The sequence below is a fragment of the Melitaea cinxia genome, chromosome 10, assembly GCF_905220565.1.
Source record: "Melitaea cinxia chromosome 10, ilMelCinx1.1, whole genome shotgun sequence".
NCBI lineage: Eukaryota > Metazoa > Arthropoda > Insecta > Lepidoptera > Nymphalidae > Melitaea > Melitaea cinxia.
In genome coordinates this window covers 13,421,211-13,445,441 of record NC_059403.1, presented here as the reverse complement: position 1 = coordinate 13,445,441, position 24,231 = coordinate 13,421,211, and the positions used below count along the sequence as shown (strand labels likewise).

Below are 24,231 nucleotides of genomic sequence, written 5' to 3'. Positions count from 1 at the left end.
TAACGTTCGCGTCGTAAGTTTAAGCGGGCAATTCCCGTTCTTGTAGCTGCGCTGCGCTAGCTCGGATTGCAGTCCGAACGTACATCATATCTCTATCTCATTCGCTCCCGTGTGTTGCGTGATTTTACTTAAATCTTATTTATTTGTGATAGACGACAGGCCCCGGGCGTGGTGCGAGCAAGTTTTCATCTCTTTTTCGCGTTAATGTTTACATTGCATATAACGAATAATTCAAAACAAAAAACTTAATTACTTTCATAGTTAAAGAAGCCAGTCTTATGAAAAACCAAGCATTATCAATAAAAGCAAAACATTATAGAAAAAACATTACAGATTCTTCATTTTAAACGATGGCTAACAGATTTTGTCGCTCTCTGTTACTTCTCCGAATCACTTAAAACCGAAATACATAACGTTATATTTCGGTATTACAGTTTAATCGGTAACCGTTTTATTACGGTTTTGGAACCGAAATGAAACGGTAACCTTTTCAATCGGTAACTGATTCATACGGTAACCGTTTCAAACGGTTACCTTTATGAATCGGTTTGGCGAACCCTGGTCTAAACATCTAAATTGTTATACTTATGTAATGTTGAACAGCGTAATTTTCTACTATTGTATTTCGCACTGCATTTCATAACAAATAACAATGAAAAGATTTTTTTTTTAACATATCATAATGTAAAAATAAATACGTCTGTTTTACTCTAATTGTCAACAAAGTACCACCTCATCAGCAATTAGCCTCGACGAGGAAACCGAACAAAAACTACCTGTTCAAAATGTGCTCGACGATCTGACGTAATTTTCTGTCAGTCAAATAGGAATAAAAAACGAGTGTGCTAGAACACACGACTGAAGTAAAACTTCTTTAGCAATAGGCCTGCACTGTGTCTTAGATATACGAAACGTAATTGGCTATGAGAGAAAGAGAGAAAGAAAGTATGTGCTCGCACCTCTCTCTCTTACTCCGTTCGCCTCGCCTGATCACACTTTTCGTGACGCTCTCGTCACGCATTCACCAGCTTGACTTTTGACAGCTTGATAGCTCCCCAAGTCAAGCGTACGTAAAGAAGTTTTACTTCAAAAATACATAAATGTAACATACGACAAAAAACACATGTTATGTGCAGCGCACACTACTCTATTAAGATAGGAAATCAGATGGCAGCGCAAAAAACTGCCACTTCAAGTTATCGTACGTGCAAGCTAATCGCGTCTGTGAGCCGACGTTGGCGTCTGCTCGTCGTAGCCGATAAAAAGCTTGACATGTAAGCAACATTACTACTCGGTACTATTTTTAACTCAGGTTGTGATGTCTTAAAAAAAATAATAGTTACTCGTCTGTTTTATAAAAAGTACAGCGACTTTAAATTTAATAGTTTTTAAGGTTAGGATTACATTTTATATTATTGATCATATTCGCCTTTGGATATGTTTGAAGTAGTAATTATCTAATCCTAGTCATTCGATAGAACAGACATTCGATTTTATAAATTCATTTCTTGTTAGCAATTATTATATGCGCTAGTTATGAAAGATTGCAAAATATAACACGTTTCTTCAATATTAATTAATAATGAAAAATCCTCTCACTAAATTCTTTATTTTTATAATTTATATATCAAACGGGACTTGCCGTGTTTGTTGTTGGTCACTTTGAGTTGACGATATTTCGGTACTATCGCAACGTCATGAGTGTACTCATAGTGCACTTAGCGCCATATTTATGCGTACACTCAAAGTACACCGCTTTACATATAAATCATAGTTTTAGTGAGCATGAAAGTTTAAAAAACTAAAATCTATCTTTTTATTCAAATCATCTATAATAGAATATAAAATAATTAATAAATCATGATTTACATGTTAAAATAGGCGCATCACAGAACTCAAAGACGATAGTTTGACTTTCGCCTACGTCGTACGCAATTAAAACCGCCTGACCATTGTCTACCGAACTTTCGCTCGGGCTCACACGTCTGCCGTCCCGTTTACGTACAACAAAAATATTTGGCTATGGTGCGAACAGATTCATTAATGTGCCTATCGCTGTATGACTCCATACTTAACTTTTGCAACGACTTTTAAATTTGTTACATTTATAAATTAAATAAAAAACAGATTGTTTATTTTTAAAAAAAATGTAAACAAATCTGTTAATATTGCCATACTAAAATGAAATCTAAACATATTGAAACATCCCAAAATACCTATAAGAACTCGTTGATATCTTTTGTACCGTAGATAAAGATACAAGTTTTTTTTACAAACTAAACAATGAAAACGTCACTAAACAGATTGCTAAATTCTAATAGTACATAATATATAATATTGTTATTATTTTACGATCTTTAGACATTTTTATATTCGTAATTCTAGCGTACAAGGTGTAGGACAGAAAAAAGTATTTTTACAAAACGTTTTTTTTTTTTAACTCATTGGAGTACTATCTATAATAGTTAAGTAAATATACAATAATAATTTGAGATAAGAGTCCGCAAATTGTTATATGATTGAGCACGTCGGAATGTCGCTCAGATAGTTCTTTGGTATCTGCAATTGTATTGCAGGCCTATTCCTTTTATCTCATGTTAGCTTTGTTAAATAGAAGTTTGATAAATATCTTTTCTGTTTTTAGATTACTAAATGTTAGTTCTTAATTTAGTTCTTTGATTGCGTAACTCGATTTTTTAAAACTAGTGTTATAATTGTTACTTTATTGCCTTCTATTACTGTTATTTTTGTGGTCTTTTTACTGTGATTAAAAATTTAAATTGAATATCTTAACTTGTATTCTTATTCTATAAAACAAATTTGTATCTGTGGATAGAAATACATACTTTTTTATTTATATCATCCATCGTTTCAAGGCTTAAAATACTTATAAAAAGTTTCTGCTCAATAGCACACGTGTGGTTTCATACCGTCGTTTAACCTGTATCGGAACAATGGCCTGGGGTCGAGTACGCTGCGCGTGCGCAGGACTCGTCCCGATCACCTTGCAATGTCGACGTTCTTCCTTTACGCACACATCCATTGTCCGCACTCACACAGGCCACGGTAGACTAGCATACAGATAGAGCGTTTGTCGCTTTACAATATCGTACTTGCTTTAGATCCAAAATTTTAATATATACCTATAGTTCAATAATAATAAACAAAGGTGTATAATTATATGCGTGTGTGTTAAATACATGATAGTGTGTGATTTTTTTATTGATTGATTGTATTTTTATGCATAATTTAAAAAATATATTAGCAGTCTGCACTCCTTCTCTAAATAAACTATAAGTGTGCGAAATTTTATACTCCTCCGTCCGCGCAATTTTCGTAAAAAGGGGTACAAAGTTTTTGCTTCACCTTTTCTAATGCATATAGTATAGATATTTAAAGTAAACTATTAATGAAAAATTACACATAATATATAAATGATAACCGATAACTTTAATATGTATCATTTAAACGAAAAAAAAAAAAAAAACTTTGACTATACTTTTTGTTTCTTGTATTGAACATCACTGACTGATCTGGAGACTCATTTTGCATAAACCATGAGTGCGGCCAAGTAACGAACAATGTTATTTATCTTCATATAATACCGACTTCCTCACATTGTATTTAGATTAGAATAGTCAACTTTTAACAACCAATATAATACTCGAAGAAAAATTAATTAACATTTTTTATATAGGTACTAGGCCCTTGTGTTCTTTTTCAAATGACAAAATTGTATATAATGAATCTGTTCCTAACATCTTTTAACGGCTCCATTATATTTATCTATTTATTACGACATCAATACATTAGTACTTATTATCACATAGTACGTATTTATGAATTATTTTTTCTGGCTGTTTATTTCGTTATTGTACACCAAATTAAAGTAATACACGACAAAATCAAAAAAGGATATACTAAAGCGATGTTATTGCTGTAAGAACGATTTTTTCCAACAACTAGAGCCTAGGACAAGATATATAAGCAGTGGTTGTGAATTGTATAAACATTAAAGAAGATAAAAAAGGATTCATTCATTCATTACAGCCTATACAGTCCACTGCTGGACATAGGCCTCCACAAGTTTACGCCAAAAATAACGTGAACTCATGTGTTTTGCCCATAGTCACCACGCTGGGCAGGCGGGTTGGTGACCGCAGTACTGACTTTGTCGCACCGAAGACGCTGCTGCCCGTCTTCGGCCTGTGTATTTCAAAGCCAGCAGTTGGATGGTTATCCCGCCATCGGTCGGCTTCTTAAGTCCCAAGGTGGTTGTGGAACCTTGTTATCCCTTATTCGCCTCTTACGACACCCACGGGAAGAGAGGGGGTGGCTAAATTCTTTAGTGCCGTAGCCACACAGCACAAAAAAGAATGATGTTAGTGAATATGAAACAACAAATTAGTACGAATAATAGGATATTTTAATGGAATCTTTTTAGTTTCAAAGTGTATACAATAGTGAGTTATGTTACACATAAACACTTGCACCCCTTTGTGCAAGTATAAAAATAGAACCACCTGTGGTCGAGTTCAAGACGCATCCGCTAGTAATTTAATCTTCGACAACAGAAGGGACAACGGAAATGTTAACTATTACCTATTCTAAAAGAGATATGATAGCATTATTGTAGGACTAATTTATAGGACCTTAGAATTTGCAATATCAAATGTGTTAAGGTACATACAAATTTACGATTAGTCGTATTAAATTTTTTTACAATATTACACTTGTTTATAATGCACAAATTAAGAATTATTTGCAAACAATTATGTAAAGATTATGTCCGCATCTCTATATTAACTGAGGTAGGGTATTTTAACTGAGGTAGGGTATTTTAACTAAGGTAGGGTATTTTAACTGAGGTAGGGCGGAGTAGGAAATTTCCTGCTCAAAATATGGAGCAGCAAACTGGGGTAGTACCTCGACCTTATAAAAGATCACATCTAAATAATACTGTTTTCAAGCAGTGTTTTGTTCTATCACAAACTTATCTTTACTTAAAGGATAATAGTATTTATATATTTATAAATTATTATAATAAAAATTAGCTTCTACAAAACAAACAAAACATCATGTCAGATAAAATGACAAATTTCACTTCGTGAATGAGATGTGATCACGCAATAATTGTAATCGAAAGTTTTCCGTTAGTATATCGTAATGAACTATAAATGTAGATTTAATTACATATATATTTATTACTACTGCCTTAATACACAAAATAAGACATTTAGTTTATGCTTACAATTGACATATTAAACAATAGCTAACAGTACGCTGTCATATTGTTTAGATGGGGATACATAAAAACAGAAGAGTAACTCGACAATTATATGTTTTTATAACGTTTTAGGTCTATTATTAGAACAAACTATGGTTAAAATTAGAAGCCCTTAATTTTCAATACTATTTAATTCAATCCCACTTCATCATTACAGCCTATACAGTCCACTGCTGGACATAGACCTCCACAAGTTTACGCCAAAAATAACGTGAACTCATGTGTTTTGCCCATAGTCACCACGCTGGGCAGGCGGGTTGGTGACCGCAGTACTGGCTTTGTCGCACCGAAGACGCTGCTGGATGATCCTACTTAAGGTAGTATTAATATTATTTAATTTGTATAAGCAAACGTAATTTGGCAGAAGTCTGAGAATAATTTTGTAACACAGACATCACGTAATAGTTCAAAATTTTTAAAGAAAAAAGTAAGTAATAACAAAAAGTTTATATTATATTATGTATAAGAAAACTTTGGTTGCAATTTTTATTACCTGCCTTAAATTAAATTGTATTTTAGCAACTTAATATTACGAAAGTAGTCCGAAATAGCGAACGAACAATCATGGGAGAGTTATGTGTGAATGCAGAGATTAGTTAATAGTGTGGCAAGAAGCCGTTAGCTCTTCAGATTTTGTTATTATCAAGACTACTTGGGCTTAAAACTAGTACTACGAGATTAGTTTAATAAACATACTTCCGGAGTCATAATAGTATTATGAAATTATTTTGATAAATTAAATGGAATGTATTTTATACGTGTTCAAAACTTTGTTACGTGATTAAAATCTAAGCAAATTGAATAAGACATACTTACATGTCTATATTATTTGATTGTTCATTTGAATTATATTGTAAACATATAGAAAAACTTTAGAACGAAGTGAATTATTATTATATTACTGCGGATGTGTAGTTTCACAAAGCACTTGATTCAACGTTGCACAAGATATCCTCAATTCGGCGTAGAGTTGGCTAATAGAGAAGGGATAGCCAGTCTATATTAGAAATTCAAGAATCCTTCCGCACAATAATCGTCCGTTTAACGAATATTCATTGATAATAATTAAGCGTCATCATTAGCAACCGGTCTGTGTCGAAACGCGATTCAGGTGACCCTATTGTAACGAAGTCAAGCATGATTACACAAATTAGCGACTTTCGTAATTCGCTAGCAATATATCGGATTGGTGAGAAAGTGTGGTATCATTTTTATTGCAATTTTTCTATCACATTCTAACAACTAACCTAGTATTTAAATTATTTTATAAAAAGCGTGAATTCTGTTCTCATAATTGACTTCTTTAATTTCTACCCATTGTTTTGAAATGAGCATTAGTGAGGAAGGTTTAATTTTATTTTTAGGTGGATTTTGTTTTCATTCGATATCGATACCCACTTGACACGGGATATTCATTAAATAATTATTTGAAGTAAAGTGTAACCTAGTACATTTTTGATTACTGGTGTAACGTTTCGCGTCTTAAAACAAAAAATAACACCGCTTCGGTTTCTTTATTTTCTTTTATTGAACTTCTCTCAGACGAGTCTTTCATGTTTGTGCATTAAAGGTATGTTGTCGTGTTTAATTATTAAAAGTAATACAACCTAATATTTCTATATATTAAGTTGTATGTGCCTATAGGCTTATTAGCACTTATTCTGCCCTTCGTCTTAAATTTATTTAGACATGTATTTTTTTTTCTTTTATGTCTTTGTTCTGTTTTTCTTGTTCGTTTTTTCAGTTCCTACCATCACGTTTACTAGGCCAAGCGTACCAAATTCGAAGAAGTATCTGTTACGCAATTAATAAACAAACGACCAACTCTCGGAAACCTTGTCGGGGGTCCGGAAGCACACAATAAGAACATCCGTGATCTAAACGAATATTCCTTAAAATGGGGAACCAGATCCATTATCGAAAGCGCCAAGACCAAACCAATATTTACAGTTGAAACAACCATACTATGTTGGTTAGCTAGACTTAAAAAGAAGTTTATGGGCTATGTTCCCATAAATTTCCTATGTATAAAATAAATAATCCAGACAGTGATCAATGGACTAACCATTTCATATCTTCTCAGTATATCCACTTCTTCAAAATTCCAAATCATTCGAAGGCTTTTCCGTGGAATTATACAATTTACGGAAGTGTCATTAATGACCAAAGATATAGTGAAAGGTCGTAAAACAGTAAATATTAGTTTTATAGAAGCAAACGTGAAAGGCAATTACAATGGACTTTGGAAAATTAGTCACACTTTGGAATATCGGAATTTTACGGCATTTCTGTTTGAATAAAGGTAAATATTACGTAAGAAACGGGTTCTTAAAACTGCAGCTGCACATCTTCGTCTATATGAACGGAAATATTACCTACATTTATGATATAGTGCTAAGATGGCTTAAACATTGTCTGATAATGAGTTGACATTTAACACTAAGGGAGTTTTGGCAAATAATAAGCAAAGTGATAAAGCAAATATTTGTTATGCTCAATTTTATGTCATACACAAATAGCTTTTACGCTTCAGCTTAATTTAGTTCTATATTTTAATACCTAGTTACACATAAATGTGTTAAGATTTCTACGTTGCATTCAATATAACTTCCATTGTTGAATTCATTACAACGTAAGAAAAGCACAAAATATGCTAATTTAATTTCTCAAAATTATTTTTTGTTACATCAAGATTAACAAAATAAATATTTTATGCAAATATATTATCAATTGAATCTCAAGTAAATCTATTTGGTTTTGGTGTATGGGACGTGTTAACGCATCAAGAAAGCGGAATAAAATAAACATCCCGAGTCGCAAGTCGTGAGAAGTGGGCGCAACAAGAAAGCAGTTTCTTGCAGTATAATGTCATTGTTGACGCATTTACGTTTTAAGTCACTTTAAACGTCTTTAAAGTAAATTAAATTACTTGAACAATTAAAAGAATAGTTTTACAGTGTTCGTAATGTCCTAGAAAAGTGGCATTATTATATTCTTTTACCATTTTTATATAGAAATTGAATCCTCTAAAAATGTTTAACAAATAGATAAGTCTGCGATTTCATCGACCAAATGATGAAAAGTTATTTAAACCTAACTACTACTAAAATTTTGTAAGATGTTAAGTATATTTAGTTAGATAACAATAATGAATGACAATAGTAAAGTGTAGTCACTGTCTTGACAACGGAAATTTATTGTTAGCGATCAAATTCGTTATTTTTAACGCCAAAATAAATTAAAAATAATTGGCTCTAGGTCACTATTTATAGGATTAATAACAATATAAATTCCGAATCGATTAAATATATCGATTTAGATATGATGATTTTAAAATTAACTGTTTTATTGCAGAATTGATTAATGAAAAAGTTTTTAGTGTGACTTCTAGTTTAGGAAACTAGTTTCTCAATTTTAACCGAATTGATATTTTGTTTAACATAGCAAAATTGATATACATATGAGTGGAACTTCAGAAAAGTCAAAGGAAGGTAGGCCGTTGCTATATTTGTCCTATCGACGATGATCACGGTCTCGTAAAAAAGGTCGTAAGCGCTATGTGAAACGCGTCGCTTACGCGTTTTTATCAGTATTGTATTCTATTTCATTCTCTCCTATACATTTATGTGTTTCTTTCTATATCGTGACGTATTTTCGTTTTATCGAGTTTCAAATCACGATTCTTTTTATTTTGGATTTTAAAATTTCACGGTCACTATGAACACTGGATTCTATGGGACTCACCGCGACTAATATTCCGAAACTCCCCGCATCTCGGCATAGTTGCAGGTGAGTGACTCCTCTCCCATGACCATTTCGCCTGAAATATCTAAGTCTCAAAATACCAATCGCAGCAAGTGCCGTAGAATCCTAAGTGGTCTTATTATGTATATTACACACTCCATTTCATAGCTGTCAGTATTTCACAGGCCTGGACCCCGCACCAGTCCTGACCATCTTAAACAAAGCCATAGACGTGCCGCGCTTGCATACTTGACAACGACGTTTTTTACATAACTGTCTTTTGTCTCGTAGGGATGTAACCCCTCAAACGAATAGTGTGTGATATTTTTACTCAGAATTATGTATTCTTCTCTTTAGCTCTAAGTGTAAATGACAAATAAAGGAAAGGGGAAAAAAAAAGTAACCATAATAATCTTATACAACATCCGGTACCTGCATCAGGTAGATAATAAAGGCTTCGTTCCCAAACCCGTAAGTCGCAACCTCTTCTCGAAGTTTCGTTTATCTCTTCTTACATAAAAAAAAAAATAGTAATACGATACTCCTAATACAAAATAATAGATATTTATAAAATTTTAACGTAAATTCAACACACGGAAAATGGAAAGTATTGTGCATCAAATAACAGATAACATTTTTTAAACTTTCGTGATTAAAATGTTAATTACGTTATTATTTTTACAAATGATATTATAATATTGCATCAGTGAAAAAAAGTTTTTAGAGAAAATAAAAAAAAAAATACTCGAACACATTATTTAATACACTAAATTTAAGTTATCTAATAAATAATCGGTAACACATCGTTCAAATTACATTTTCTCTCGTCTCTTTTACTTTCTAAAGCGGAAAGTAGATATTATTAAAAATTTAAATCCGTTACCATTAGAAATTCAAAGGTTTTAATTCTGGCCGGATGTTAGATGCGAATGTGATACGAGCTTCGCACTAGAGTATAGTCTAAAGGTTTCGAGTGAGGAGCTTTTGTGTTAACAAAAAACATTAATTAGGGTTACTTTTTAAGGAATGTTTGAATCCTTACTTTAGTTTATGTTCCAAATAACGTATTTACTAACGTACTTTAAGAAACTTAACTAACGTTTTGTAAACATAATATAGTAATAATTATTCATGATTACGTTTTATTTATGACCGTTATTTGGTATCTTCTCAAACGGTGAAATTTTATACGAAAATAAAAAGTATATTCGGGTAGAAAGTTTACCTCGCAGGTATAAGGCGATGCGTACAAAGCTAAAAACGATCTTCAAATGAAGACGTATTGTAAATAGCAGTCAAGTTTTGTATTGATTTTTACTTAAATAATACTTCTTTCATTCAGACTATACAATAGTAGACATTCTTATGTATGTGTTTATTAGAATATAGAATACATTTATTGTAATCTAATCTTATATATAAAATTCTCGTGTCACAATGTTAGTTACCATACTCATCTGAAACGGCTGGACCGATTATTATGAAATGTGTTGTGTTTAATTGGTATGTCTGAGACTATTCTCGTAGGCTATATTTATTTAACCTTTAAGTGATAATTGTTTCCGTATCCATATGGCAAAACAACGTTTGCCGGGTCAACTCGAATTACATATAAAACGCTGAAAATGTTACGTATTTTCGTAAACGCTAATAAGTAGTAGGGGGAATGCACGTTGAGCAATATTAACGAGTATCTATTAATCATTCTCATTTCTTTAATTAACATAGACTAACGAGTTAATGACATTTTTTTACATAATCATTACATAGCATAAAACAAAGTCGCTTCCCGCTGTCTGTTTGCTTAGATTTTTAAAAATACGCAAAGGATTTTGATGCGGTTTTCTTAAGTATATAGAGTGATTCCCGAGGAATGTTTATATGTATAATACATGCATAATATAGCAGAGGAACACTGATAGTTTTTGCAACCGTGCGAAGCCAGGGCGGGCTGCTAGTTATTTTATAATTAGCATAGTCGTTCTAAGACTTAAACTCATTTAAAAAAAATAACATGAGTTTACGATAAAACTTCCACCATTCCAATGTTTCTTTATCTGCACGAATGGATGCGCAGGAGTCGCTCACGGAATAGTACAGTTAGCCACACATGTTCATGCTATTAAATGCTTGCATATTTATGCGTAACGTGTCTTCTGTAACGGTGCCCAGGCAAGGACTAAAAAACGTGTTCCACCTAATATTCATCGTGACAACTTGAATGTGTGTCAAGTTTTGTTAAAAAATTGAAACATCTATTTATAAATTAAATTTTAAAGTTTGTTGCGATTCATTATTTATCGAGTGCCATTTTAATATAATGTAGTTGAGTAACGTTTCATATTATAGTAGTTACTGATGTTACAATACAAATTTTTCCTTTTAAGTTCACGCAATGACTTTTATTTATCATATTATGTAGGTATTCACTTGATTTCATTTTTTTCCCGTACGTTAGGAACTTCGCGCTACATTTTTTTATCATATTTTGAAGACATTATATTGAAGTTAGTTTATATATCCCTTTAAATAAGATGCTTTTACATCAAACTACCCTCATTATTAATCTTAGATGGCTAGAAAAATAATTTATAATGAAAATTTTTTTTGTTTCTCTATTTTATTCTGATAATTTTATCAGATTCAACATACCTACCTACCTTAATTAAAGTTGCATGTATTTTTTGTTTCTTTTTCAACATTTAATTTCTTTTGGATTTTAAATTCTATAAAAATAAAACGGCAGCTTTATCGCAATAAAACCGTTATATATAAAAAAATGTGTTCTTAGTTTTACCTGTATACTACTGCGCTTAACTTCGATATATAGCCAGTTGTCTGTGGAAAATGCTATTGCCATTAAAGCTGCAGCCACGATTGCTGTAATGGTCGCTATAGACAAAGTTACCGCTGAGCAAGGCATTTTTACAACCTTCAAGAGACAGTAAAAGATAGAAGATATAGGGTATGTTCACAATCACAACACTATGTTTAATCGAAAAGTTCACCTATGCAGCATTTTCGTAAACACTTAACGGGACGGGGAACACGACAGCACTCTCACAATTTAATAAAAACTCATATGAATGCGGTCATCGCCTGCAGCGTACCAAGTTCGCGCGCGAGACTACTTTGCCTACTTCGTTCTGTCTTGCCTTGCCGAATTGCCGCTCTCTTACGGATGTGAAACTTTCGAAAGCGACCCAACTCCACCAAGTGGCGGGAATGTTAATTAAATAACATGTTTTGTGATACTAGTTAAAATATTGAATTTGTTATAGATCAAATAAAATTAATAATTTGTAAATTTTTAATTTATGCTATAATGTCAAAATTATAATAAACTATTTCCTATAAGTTGTATTAATTAATTATTTTTTTAAATAATATTCACCTAGAGGCCAAATTACTATAATCCAAGTCAAGACAGTACGTAAAAATTAGTTTAGTATTGCTAGGTTTATTATCATTACTCAATTTATAGGAAACAAAACCAAAGTTACTTAAAAAAACAATTACAAATAATACCGAATTGCATATTTTTTAATAAATAGATATTATTATTTAACTTTTCTTATGTTTTTACTGCATCGTGTAGTCTTTAAAAACTTAATTAAAAGTATATTATTACAAAGCAAAAACTTTTCCATTATAAATATTATTTAGACTTGGTATGTAATCAACTGATTATTTATTTATTTATTTAAACTTTTTGTGCACCAATACATAATTAACAAAGTATAGAATTATATTCGTAAGTAAGACAGTTGCATTCCAGTTGATTACGTTTATTTGGTTACATAGAAAGTACAATTTCTACTTCTTCGAAAGAAGCTTCGATCTTATAAATATATCCATATAAATTATCTATATTTTAGTAACTCCGTGTCTTAAAAATAAAAATGTTAATAAAAAATCGATTAAAAATAAAGATATTTTAAAAACCTAAATTGAAAAAAAGATTATAGTATAGTTCTATAATTTTTTTTACAGAATGAGGTTATGAATGTTTGAAATATTTATATAATTATAGTACATATAATACAATACTTGTTTTCATTAAGCATACTTCGAGGAGTATTGTTAACTTGTAATAGAAACACTGCAGATATGTCACAAACCTTTATTATTATTGAATTTGTACTATTTGGAGTTTGGACTGTTTTGATTCACAAGAAGCTTTCTAACACAACTGTAACCTTTTAAAACAATCTATCAATCAAAAAAATTGTACTAAAATGGTAGATAATTTGGGATACACGAAATACGATGAAGTTTTTACATCTATTTTAGAAAATGAAAAATCCATTTTAGGTTTTCTTTCAGCGATATTTAACTTTCTAGCAAGACGGTATGGTATATTATCCTATGTTTTGTAAAAGATATTTAGAATTTAAATTGATTGAATACTATTTACAGTACTGACTTTTATTATGTCCACGATGGCACGCACACGGATATGGGTTTTCCTCCAGGAGTGGCTGAAGAATTGGTTATTAAAGTATTAAGAAAATGCGACCCGAAGAATTGGAAACTAGATGAGGATAATCAAACAGATATAAATAATGAGATCATGTGTTCCACAGTCGCTCAGGAAGTGGAAGTTGTTTCTCAGGAAGATGAACAAGAAGTTGAAACTGATATGGATGTGTCAAAACCAATGGAAGGAATAAATTTAAATGAAGATACTAACATCAAAGAGAGATCCATCTTTCCCGAAGATTATGAGCCTCCTGTAATAGTTACACAAAAAAATAGTGAGTCTTATAATGGTGCAATTAGAGAGAAATATTCCTGGTCACAAACCATCATGGATTTAGGTAAGCATAATATAAAAATTGTACAATAGTTTTGTAAATTAATATATCTTGTATTATGTTGTTATTTGTTGTTGCTGTTAAAATATTAATTTATATAGCTTTGACTTTGCAACAGGACAAAATCAAAATTTAATACATATGACATATAAATAAATATAACAATGTAAATTATGTATTAAAACTTTGATGGCATATAACAAAATTATCACTATGCCATGTGTTTTGTCATTTAATATATTTTTAAAATGATTATTTATTTGATGATTATGATTGTATACTAGAGCAATAGTTGTTCCTACCGTTTGTCAGTCACAATCAATAGCCTGTTAGATAAATCTGTAGCTCGAAATAAAAAAAACAGACTTCAATAACATCAACCAGTAATACAATGTAGGTGAACAAATTTTATTAGAGACTAGCTGTGCCCACAACTTAGTTCACGTGGAATAGTGTCTCTGGACATCATTTATGGAAAATCTTTTGATCTATTTTGGATTATAAACACTGTATTTTGGGTATTTACATGTTCAATGTGATTCTTTAAATTGGCCTTACTTTTTTATTTATGAACCAATTGACATGAAACAAACAATAAATGTTAAGTGAAGCTTACCACAATATACTAGTGAAAATCACATCTAAATAGGTTATGCCATTTCTGAGATTAGCGTACACAAACGCACAGACAAACAGACAAAAATTCTAACAATCTTTGTTTCGGGTGCTATTTGCCTTGATAAAGGTCCCAATAATTTTTTTCTTATATATTTTCCATGTACAGACAGCAATCCGTTACATTTTTATTTTATGTAATGATTACTGAAAATGTTTGTCAGATCTCAATTAATTTTAATGGACCACATGAAAAGCACTGGCCTTAAATAATAAAAAAAGATTATCAAAATTGGTACTTCCACAAAAAGTTATGAGGTAACACAGTAAAATTAAGAACCTCCTCCTTTTTCGAAGTCGGTTAAAAATAGTTTCCATTAATATGACAAGTAATCCTCTTGACTATTTGATCAAAGATCAGATACTTGGACTTGACAACTTACTGCTACCTTACAGTGGCAGATCCACCATTGTGGGGGGTACGGTAGGCATGCTCACAACCTTAAGCCCAAACAAATTTTCTTTTGACTCGATTATTTGAATAAAATTATGGTAAAATGGCATAAAAAAGGTCAGTGAAAAAACTTGCATTTCTTTTTCCCTTAATTTATTGGAATTTTCAAAATTAAATTGAGACTTATCTCTACTGCACCGACCAATCAATCTCCTTCGTGTGTTCTTTACTCTGCGCGACATTCGCGGAATCAATTGTGCTCCTCTGGCACAACTGAAAGCCATTAAACCAACCAATCAATCAATTATTTTATTGGGCGGCAAATCAAAACCGCCCGGGATACATAATCTTAAAATACTCCACTGCCCATAACTCTAAATCAGGTCTGGCTTCTTCCAATTACTATTTCCATACCTTAGGCATCCAGGTACGCAGAAACATTGTTTTGAGGGCTGAGTCTGCGCCTGTCTTACTACCTACTACGGGGTGACTTAAGCCTGAACCAGTTACTGGATGTAAAACTATTTTATTTAAAATGTGTTATATATAATAAATTGAGAATTTATGGTTTTTATTTTTTCTCCAGATGTAACAATAAAACTTCCGCCTGATATAAAATCTTCAAAAGATCTCAAAGTCACAATAAATCCTGGTGATGTATGTGTAGCACGTAGTAACGGAGATATCATCATCAAAGACACGTTGCCATTTAAAATTAAAACAATCGAGAGCTTCTGGAGCATCAGTGAAAATAGACTGTTGATACATTTAGGTAAAACATATATATTTTTAAAGTTGTAAATAATAAATAGTATGTGTAAACTGCACTCAAATTTAAATATTTTATCACATAAGTAATTTGATACCATGATATGTTGTGATGTTGATGGTTTTCGTTAAAAAAATAGATAACTTTATATATCTGCATATTTTATATCAAACTATATATAATATGGGTAAATAGACTGAAAAAAAAATATATTGAAAAACAACTTGATAATAAACCAATATATTATAACAAACAAAACAACTGTATAAATATTTCATTGTCAATATGCAACAAAAAATTCAAATTATATTTCATTTAAAATTTAAAAATTATTCTTAATTTAAAATTATTTATGGCGTATTGTTTTTATTTAATTTTTATTATTGCATTATTGTAAGTGTATTACTAACTTTGTACTAGTTTATATATTATTTTCAAAAGAATAACTGTGGAATCATTGGTAGCTTTACTTTTACAAAAATAATAAAGACCTTAAAATTTCAATTTGTAAAATGACGATTCGAAAGTGCTTATGTGCCTATTTGAAAGTTAAAAGTCTAAAGTTATTTTTGATTTTTATTTTGTAGAAAAACTCAAAGAGCGATGGTGGAACAAATTTTTAAATGAAGAAGAAGAAATAGATCTTTCTAAAATAGACTGTTCAAGACCTTTAGATGAATTACCAGAAGATAGTATAGCCAAGGTAAGCCGTGTTTAAATAGTTCTGTAACTTTTTTTTCTTAGCAATTACCATAGCTTATAGACCTCTGGAACACCAATAACATCGTACTGTGCCCTACCCCAGTTATTATAGAGCGGTACATTAAAACCTTACTTTCTTCCTACTGTTTCTGCTTTTATAAAACAATTACATATTTTTATTTTTATTTTTTAAGTGTGTTTTTCTAATTTAATATTTTAAATTTAAGGTAAGGGAGTTGCAATGGAATCAAGAACAAAAATTAAAAGGACTCCCAACAAGTGATGAAATAAGAAATATCGAAATTTTAAAAAAGGCATGGAATGCAGAAGGTTCCCCATTCAAAGGCAAAGAGTTTGACCCAAATATTCTTAAAAAATAAACACAAAATAAGGCACATTATAAGCATAATCCAAATTAATTCTTATTGATATTGACACAATGTATATTGTTATAATATTTTCAATGCAATTAAAACCCTGTAAGAACCAATTTTCCAATGTTTCTCTTTTCCTCTATAATTTTATGAGCTTGTTTTAAATGTTCTGCATTAAAAGGTGATAAAACTCTTGTCAGTGTACATCTTAACAGACCATTATCTAACATTTTTGAAACTTCCGTCAACATCTCATGGTGTTTAAACAAGTCTTCAGTATTGTACTTAATCTTGGTCATCATAGATTCAGAAGCTAAGGTGATACTTTTGTCTTTTAATGGCCGCAAGTCCACCAAATCACTGCTGTCTACTATTAAACATATTTTGCCCTGTGGCTTGATTACTTTCATTAATGTATCCCAGTATGGATATGGATCATAATTAACTAGAATGTAATCAACTCCATTTCCAAAGCCATTAGCGGCTAGTTGAGGAATCAAATCCTTACTGTGGTTAAGAACTATACTTGCACCATTTATAATAGAAAATTCATAAGTCTCGTGTCTTGAGGCAGTTCCAATTACTTGAAGACCTAAATTGTTAGCAAGTTGTGATGCAACTGAGCCAACTCCACCTCCACTATTAATTATTAAAATAGATTTGCCTGCATCCTTATCAGTCAGTAATAATCGCTCATAGAGAGATTCATATGCAGTAACAGCAGTAAGAGGCATTGCAGCAGCTTGTTCAAAAGTAAGATTTTTTGGCTTTGGACCTACTAAATATTCATGCAGTGCAACATATTGAGCATTACAGCCATTTCTGCCTAAATTACCAGTAAAGATTACTTCATCTCCTACATTAAAAAGTTTGGACTCTTCACCTTTTTGAACAATTATGCCGACACCATCCCAGCCTAAAATTCGTGGCGTCGTTTCAATATCAGGTTTTGGGGCCCGTTGCTTCGTGTCGATAGGATTCACTGACACCGCCTTTACTTCGACTAACACATCGTTCTTCTGTAATGTAGGTAAATTAACTTCTACATCTAATAAACTATTTGGATCCGCTATAGGTAAATACTTATAAAGGGCCACAGCCTTCATCATTTTTGGTAAGTTTTTTGCCATTGTTTTCGCTGATGTAAATATAAATTTGTCACCTTAAACAATTTTGTAAAAAGCAAAATTAAATTCTTATATGATTATCTCCTTATCGGAATTCTTATCACAACGTTATACAATGAATGACAAAATAAGACTAACTGGTCTATACGACGATATGAAACGTAGTGTTTATTAACAATTATAATTAAGATAATTAGACTTTTAAAGTACTTTACCAACACGTGATTATTTTATTCTCCTGTATAGGCAACATAAGCAAGTAATTTTACTCTTTAGTATTATTTAACTTTGTAATCAGAGACATGCACGACCCGCGTTTTGTCCTTGAATTATTATTTAAATTAGAGAATTTGGTATTGAAATAAAAGGTCAAGTTGAGGTTATGCATAACTAAATATAATATAATACGTTGTAACAAAGAGTAGATTTGTACGTTGTAAAACAAGCCACTGAAGTGTTGCCACTTGTACACAACTGCTCTTGCCGTTAATCAAGAATTAACAAATGATATGATATTTTAATTAAGGAATTGATTGGTTTAACCATGAAGCTTGGAGAGAGGCAGAGCTGGGCACCGTTAATCAAATGGTTAGCTTCGTTAATCGCTATTCCGCTAATACAAAAATTAGTTTCGTTAAACGTTAAAACGCTACATTTTAGAAGATTTAACGCAAGTTAAAGTTAATCGTTAATCGTTAACATATGACTAAAAAAGCATTATATTAATTGCTGATTATTTAATACCGATAAAGAATGAAGTATAAAAGCAAATTTTTTAATTTGCTTAATGGAAGTTCTCCCTAGTATGTAAAATATTATTGTAAGCTCTAGTTAAAGAAATAAACTTTATTTTACTTTTTATTTATTAATTATTTTTATAAAACAATAAAATACAGAATGCAAATTTAATTAAATCAATTGATGCGGTGCTAAAATATCTTTTCCCGTTGAAAAAAGACGTTCAACTGCTGCGCTTGAAGGTATTGCCGTGTTATATTTGATAAAAAGATTAATCAAAATCTGGTCTCCAAAGAATGCAGCGTCGTCAAGTGAGTCCTTGGATGGTGTATCTAGCTACATTTTGACTATGCTTTGAGCTTTTGTCTTCAAAGAGTTCTGCCTCGTTGGCCTTTCCTTGCACTGGGTAGTTACCGACTTAAAAAAGTCTTCCTCGTTATCACTACTCCCTCCATTACTTCCTCCGCCACTAACACTGTCCTTGGAGTTTTCCTAAAAATTATTCAGAAAAATAAACAATTATTCCATACAAAATTCCGCCCTACAGAGCAGTTTCTTGGCGGTTTAATTCAGAAAAAAAATTACCTGCACTTCTTGTCGTAAAGCCTCTTCTACTTTACTTTCCATGGATTTTTTTACGGCATTCACCCTACCGCTGTCGTAAGTTTCAAGCCAAATTAATCTAAAGTTTGGGTGAAACCCAGCAGCAAGTTGGCAATGCTCGTCATTGAGCAGTGGGCCAAACCTTTTTTCAATGCCATTGATTAAGGCATTGGCTAAGGCTGTGCAGTGTATAAGCCCCTTGGTCTTGATGTGTTTTAATTTAAGAATTGTTGCTGCTATTATCGGCAGTAGCGACCCGAGATAGGCTTAGGTTTCTCCTTGGATTCGATCCAGGGCAATAGCGACAGGTGCCATAACCTGTGAAAAAGAATAAGTTATTAATTTTATTTGATGAATTCCGTCATTCATTAGTTATAATTATAATATAATAGAAGGATTAGTAGATTGTTTTTGTTTAAGTTTTTTATACATAGTATAGGTATTTTAAATTAACGTCATTTTATGTATATAAATAAAAATGAATTTCCGTTCGTTAGTCTCGCTAAAATTCGAGAACGGCTGAACCGATTTGGCTAAATTTGGTCTTGAAATGTTCGTAAAAGTCCAGAGAAGGTTTGAACGATGAGAAAATATAACATTTTTTTAATTGACCTTAGGCAGAACAGAGTTCGCCGGGTCAGCTATAAAAGATAAAATAAAAATAATATAGTTAAACATTTAATCAACACACAACACAAAATATTTAAACAATTAACCCACGCATTTCACTTTTACCTTTACCATGCATGGGAATTAAATATTTTCCCGTGGTAAAAGAAGCCTATGTTATTCAGCGTGAAACAAGCTTTCCAATGGTGAAAGATTTTATTTAAATCGGACCAGCAGTTTAAGTTAAGTTTGTAATGATAAGTTTTTTTGTGGATTTCTGAATTTTTTTATGGCTCTATTTACTCAGTTCATCGGGTACATTAACCCCCTTGCGGATGTATATACCCTTTCTGTTACATCCTGTATAGTGTAGTTATAAAGAGCCTCTTCATAATATAGTTTAGAAACTGTAGAGTGTAGATGAATAAACCAACCAAATAAAAATAAGTATGGACAAACAGAATACTTACGTATTTTAATTACTTACTTAATCAGGTGGTGCTTCAATTGAGCGTGTTCGTCAGCAATACGTCTGCCCAAAGTTCTTCTTGACATTGTTTTTTTGCTGGGGTTTAATGTTTTTATCAACATATCAAATGTTTCGCTTTGGACAACATGTAACGGAATCATGTTAGAAATAAAAAAGTTTACTATACATTTGTCCACTTTGGTTTGAGGTACACCACTACCGGTAGATGCAATACCGAAAGATTCTCCAATGCTCCTCTGACGTATTTTTTTACCTGGATTACTGGTACTTGCAGCGCTATCATCGTCATTTTTATTTTCAGCTTCAACGATTTTCCTCTTAGGCTTGCCCCGATTAGATCCCGCCCTGATAATCTCTTCAAACCGTATGTATTGGGACTCGTGAACTCTCCTCATGTGTTGTTTTAAATTGTTGAGGCTCGATGCATGAACTTTTATTTTTGTTTCTTTAGGCAAGCATCTTTTACGCACAAAGAGTATTTGTTGTCCCGATTTGGATACAAAATCAACATACTCACTCAAATGTGGCCATGGATTTTCTTCAGTCTCACTGGAATCTGAATCCATGATATTTTTTTAATGATCACACACTTTATTTATAAACTTATACCACACCAACTGCACTCCTCATATAAATACGCAATTTAGCAGGAAAAGACAAGAAAACAAAACAAACACTCGTTAGCTCTTGACCGTAACCGCCGATAGTAAGTAATGAAACCAAAACAAAAACAATGTGAAGTGAATTTCATACAGTGCAGTTTTCCCGCTCGCACGCGCCACACCTAAGCTATATTTGTTTCACTCACACCGCGGCACGCGCTCCGCGCTGCAAGTGCCGGCGCGCTCGACCAAACTTGTCGAAACCTGTTTTTCCCGCCGCGCGCGGTGCGTACTTCCATTGGGTTAACTGTTAACGGGTCCGTTAACCATTTTATAAGTTAGCTTAAAAGTTAATCCGTTACTCGAAGTGTTAATTTCGTTAATTAACTGTTAACGGATTAACGAGTTAATGCCCAGCTCTGGAGAGAGGTTTAACTTTAAGTGCTCCCGCACACATACAATTAAGTTGGACGACTACCGAACAACTAAATTGCGTACGTGACTACGTGTGCGTACGTTTACAATTTAGTTGATCAACTTTATTGTAATATCTGACAGTCACCTCTCGTGGACACATCAACTAAGTGAGTTAAGTCGCAAGTTATTCGCAGCTATCGGATCCCTCCGCCGGCTTCAACACTTCCTTCCTATGTCTACCAAAATTGCGTTAGCACAGTCACTCCTACTACCAATTCTTGACTATGCTGATATTTGTTACCTAGATCTTAACGAGGAGCAGCTAAATAAGCTTGAGCGTCTCCAGAATCTCTGCATACGGTTCATATTTGGTCTTCGCAAATATGACCATGTATCCGATTTTCGTAATCAACTCAAGTGGCTGCCTATCCGCTTTCGCAGGAATACTCACATCCTCTCTTTGCTTTATTGTGTGCTTTTCCACCCAGATACTCCTCTTTACCTAAAAAATCGCTTCGAGTTTCTCTGTGACACTCATGAGCGTTCACTCAGGTCATCTTCAACCTTAATACTCAAAACTCCTTCCCATACTACTTCCTTTTATTCGAACTCCTTCTCTGTTAAAGCTGTACAGCTTTGGAACAATCTTCCTCTTTCTATTAGGCAAGCTCAATCTCTATTCTGTTTTAAAAAATATCTAAAGGCTCATTTTTTGTCCCTAAATAACTGTTAAATATCATCTTCGCAATATATTATGTAGTATTTGTGTATGTAGTATATATGGTGTATGTATGAAGTAATGTATATGTAGTGTTTATATAAATTTATAATTATGTGTATATATATATATATATATATATATGTATTATATGTGTATATATATGTATTATATGTGTATATGTATTGCATGTGTTATATGTAGTATATTTACTAATTTTTATATCATATAGCTTGTAAACTCCATGCCAATTCTTTATCAACTATTTGTACACTTCCCTACCGCTTCTCATTTTATATGCCCTGTCCTATACCCTAAGGTTGTCTGGAAGAAATCGCTCTTAGCGATAAGACCGCCTTTGTACATCTTTCTTCGTATGTATCCCTTTTTGTAACATTTCTTTGTAGTGTACAATAAAGAGTGTTTATTATTATTATTATTATTATTATTATTATTATTATTATTTATTTTGTTGGTTGGTTAGCCGCAGACTATTCGATTTAATCAGTGATAGTGTTGCTAGCGCGGTGGGTGTGCGTGAAAATTTGGAAAAAAAAACGCACTAATTGCTCTAATAATAAAAAGAAGACGAAAACAAAAAAGAAAATTTTGGGTGCACCTATATTAAGTAATAGATTAGAATATGCATAAGGAAGCATCGTACATTGCATTCTAAATTCAGATGTTATCGAGATAATTTTTTTTTTTCATACTACTGAATGAGTATTTCGTCTTTTGATGAACTCGTATATCTAATTGGGCCAGCAATAATCAAACAGGACACACCTTTCCGACTCGCTATAGCCGTTGAAGAAATATTTTTTTTAAATATAATTAATATATATCCACGGGCTTTTGAAACCCATGTCCTTTTTTATTTCTAAAACATGCTATTTTTTTTTTAATTAAGGTTCATCTATATATCTTCTACTTTTTCGTTTGCAACAACTGATCGGGACGCAGACGTCGTACCCGTCGACGAAGATCCGGGCGTAGGGAAATCACGCGAACGCGCGTAGTCGTCTTCAATCTTGCCGTGCGACTGACCAACTAAGTTGGATAGTCAGCGAGCTTGTATAAGGTGCCCGTGCTAACGAACAATTGGACAACTTTTTAATTGTACCTCGATCGGAAGTGACTTTCGATTCTGATCCGATCGGTATCCAATTAATTAGTTGGACAATTTAGTTGGAGAAGATGTGCGGGCTTCCATATGTCACTATACCTATTAGTATACTCTGCGATTTAGTCGGCCAACTTACAATTGTGTGCCTGCGGGAGCACTAACGGATGGTAAATTCAAATATTTTTAATTAACCGCAGCTTAAGCGGCTTAACCCACTATTGTACTGTCAAAAACGGGCCCTGTTTCCGAACTTCAATACACTTTCAGTACTTGTCATTGGCAAAAATCATCGGCGAAAAGCTGATGGAGCTATAGTCTTTAAAGTAGAAGAAGAAGAAAACTTTCTTTGTGCGCGCTAAACGCGAAACTAATCTAAAAAAAACAACAAAAGTGAGATGAAATACTTCTAAACAATGATAAAGTATGAAGCTTAAAAACTGATTACTAAAAATGAAATACATGTATTAGGTGCCCATACATTAAAAAACTGCTGAGTGGCTACGGCACCTCTGTGTGGCTACGGCACCAAAGAATATAGCCACCCTCTCTTCCCGTGGGTGTCTTAAGAGGCGACTAAGGGATAACAGGGTTCCACTACCACCTTGGAACTTAAGAAGCCGACCAATGGCGGGATAAACTTCTAACCACTGGCTTTGAAACACACAGGCCGAAGACGGGGCAGCAGCGTCTTAGGTGCGACAAAGTCAGCACTGCGGTCACCAATCCGCCTGCCCAGCATGGTGACTATGGGCAACACACATGAGTTCACGCATTTTTAGCGCAAACTTTGTTGAGGCCTATGTCCAGCAGTAGACTGCAATAGGCTGGAATGATGATGATAATGATGATGATGATGATGACATTGAAAAAACGATTTTACTTTAGACCACACGACTAAAGTAAAACTTACGAAACGTAACTCTTTCACTCTCTTTCTATCATCACTAACTTCCATCTCAATCTCAATTTCCGTTCGCCTCACCCGATCACATTTTTCGTAACGCTCTCACGCATTCATAAATAAGGGTTCAAAGTAGAA

General features: G+C 32.7%; 3 protein-coding genes across 3 annotated transcripts in view; 1 reads left to right on the top strand and 2 right to left on the bottom strand.

The window, feature by feature from the left end:
* LOC123657386 overlaps nt 1-12,281 on the bottom strand; it is a 54,853-nt gene extending 42,572 nt beyond the window's left edge. Inside the window, exon 1 of the mRNA XM_045592939.1 lies at nt 11,829-12,281. Within this exon, the coding sequence (XP_045448895.1) occupies nt 11,829-11,954 (126 nt within the window). The 5' untranslated portion in view covers nt 11,955-12,281. The remainder of the gene's footprint in view (nt 1-11,828) is intronic.
* Nucleotides 12,282-13,147: 866 nt separating this feature from the next.
* Nucleotides 13,148-16,878, top strand: LOC123657031 (nudC domain-containing protein 3). Its single transcript, XM_045592631.1, has 5 exons — nt 13,148-13,382; nt 13,451-13,851; nt 15,504-15,689; nt 16,274-16,389; nt 16,616-16,878. Exons 1-5 carry the CDS (start codon nt 13,270-13,272, stop codon nt 16,766-16,768), a joined length of 969 nt encoding a protein of 322 aa, XP_045448587.1. The 5' UTR covers nt 13,148-13,269; the 3' UTR covers nt 16,769-16,878.
* Nucleotides 16,789-18,446, bottom strand: LOC123657030 (zinc-type alcohol dehydrogenase-like protein SERP1785). Its single transcript, XM_045592630.1, has one exon. It carries the CDS (start codon nt 17,890-17,892, stop codon nt 16,858-16,860), a length of 1,035 nt encoding a protein of 344 aa, XP_045448586.1. The 5' UTR covers nt 17,893-18,446; the 3' UTR covers nt 16,789-16,857.
* Between the last annotated feature and the right edge of the window lie 5,785 nt (nt 18,447-24,231).

Bases quoted from the DNA above. Each gene is read 5' to 3' on its own strand.
- LOC123657030 (XM_045592630.1), bottom strand. From the start codon at position 17,892: ATGGCAAAAAACTTACCAAAAATGATGAAGGCTGTGGCCCTTTATAAG.
- LOC123657031 (XM_045592631.1), top strand. From the start codon at position 13,270: ATGGTAGATAATTTGGGATACACGAAATACGATGAAGTTTTTACATCT. The intron at 13,383-13,450 runs GTATGGTATATT...TACTATTTACAG, and splicing joins TTTAACTTTCTAGCAAGACG to TACTGACTTTTATTATGTCC. The intron at 13,852-15,503 runs GTAAGCATAATA...TTTTTTCTCCAG, and splicing joins ACAAACCATCATGGATTTAG to ATGTAACAATAAAACTTCCG.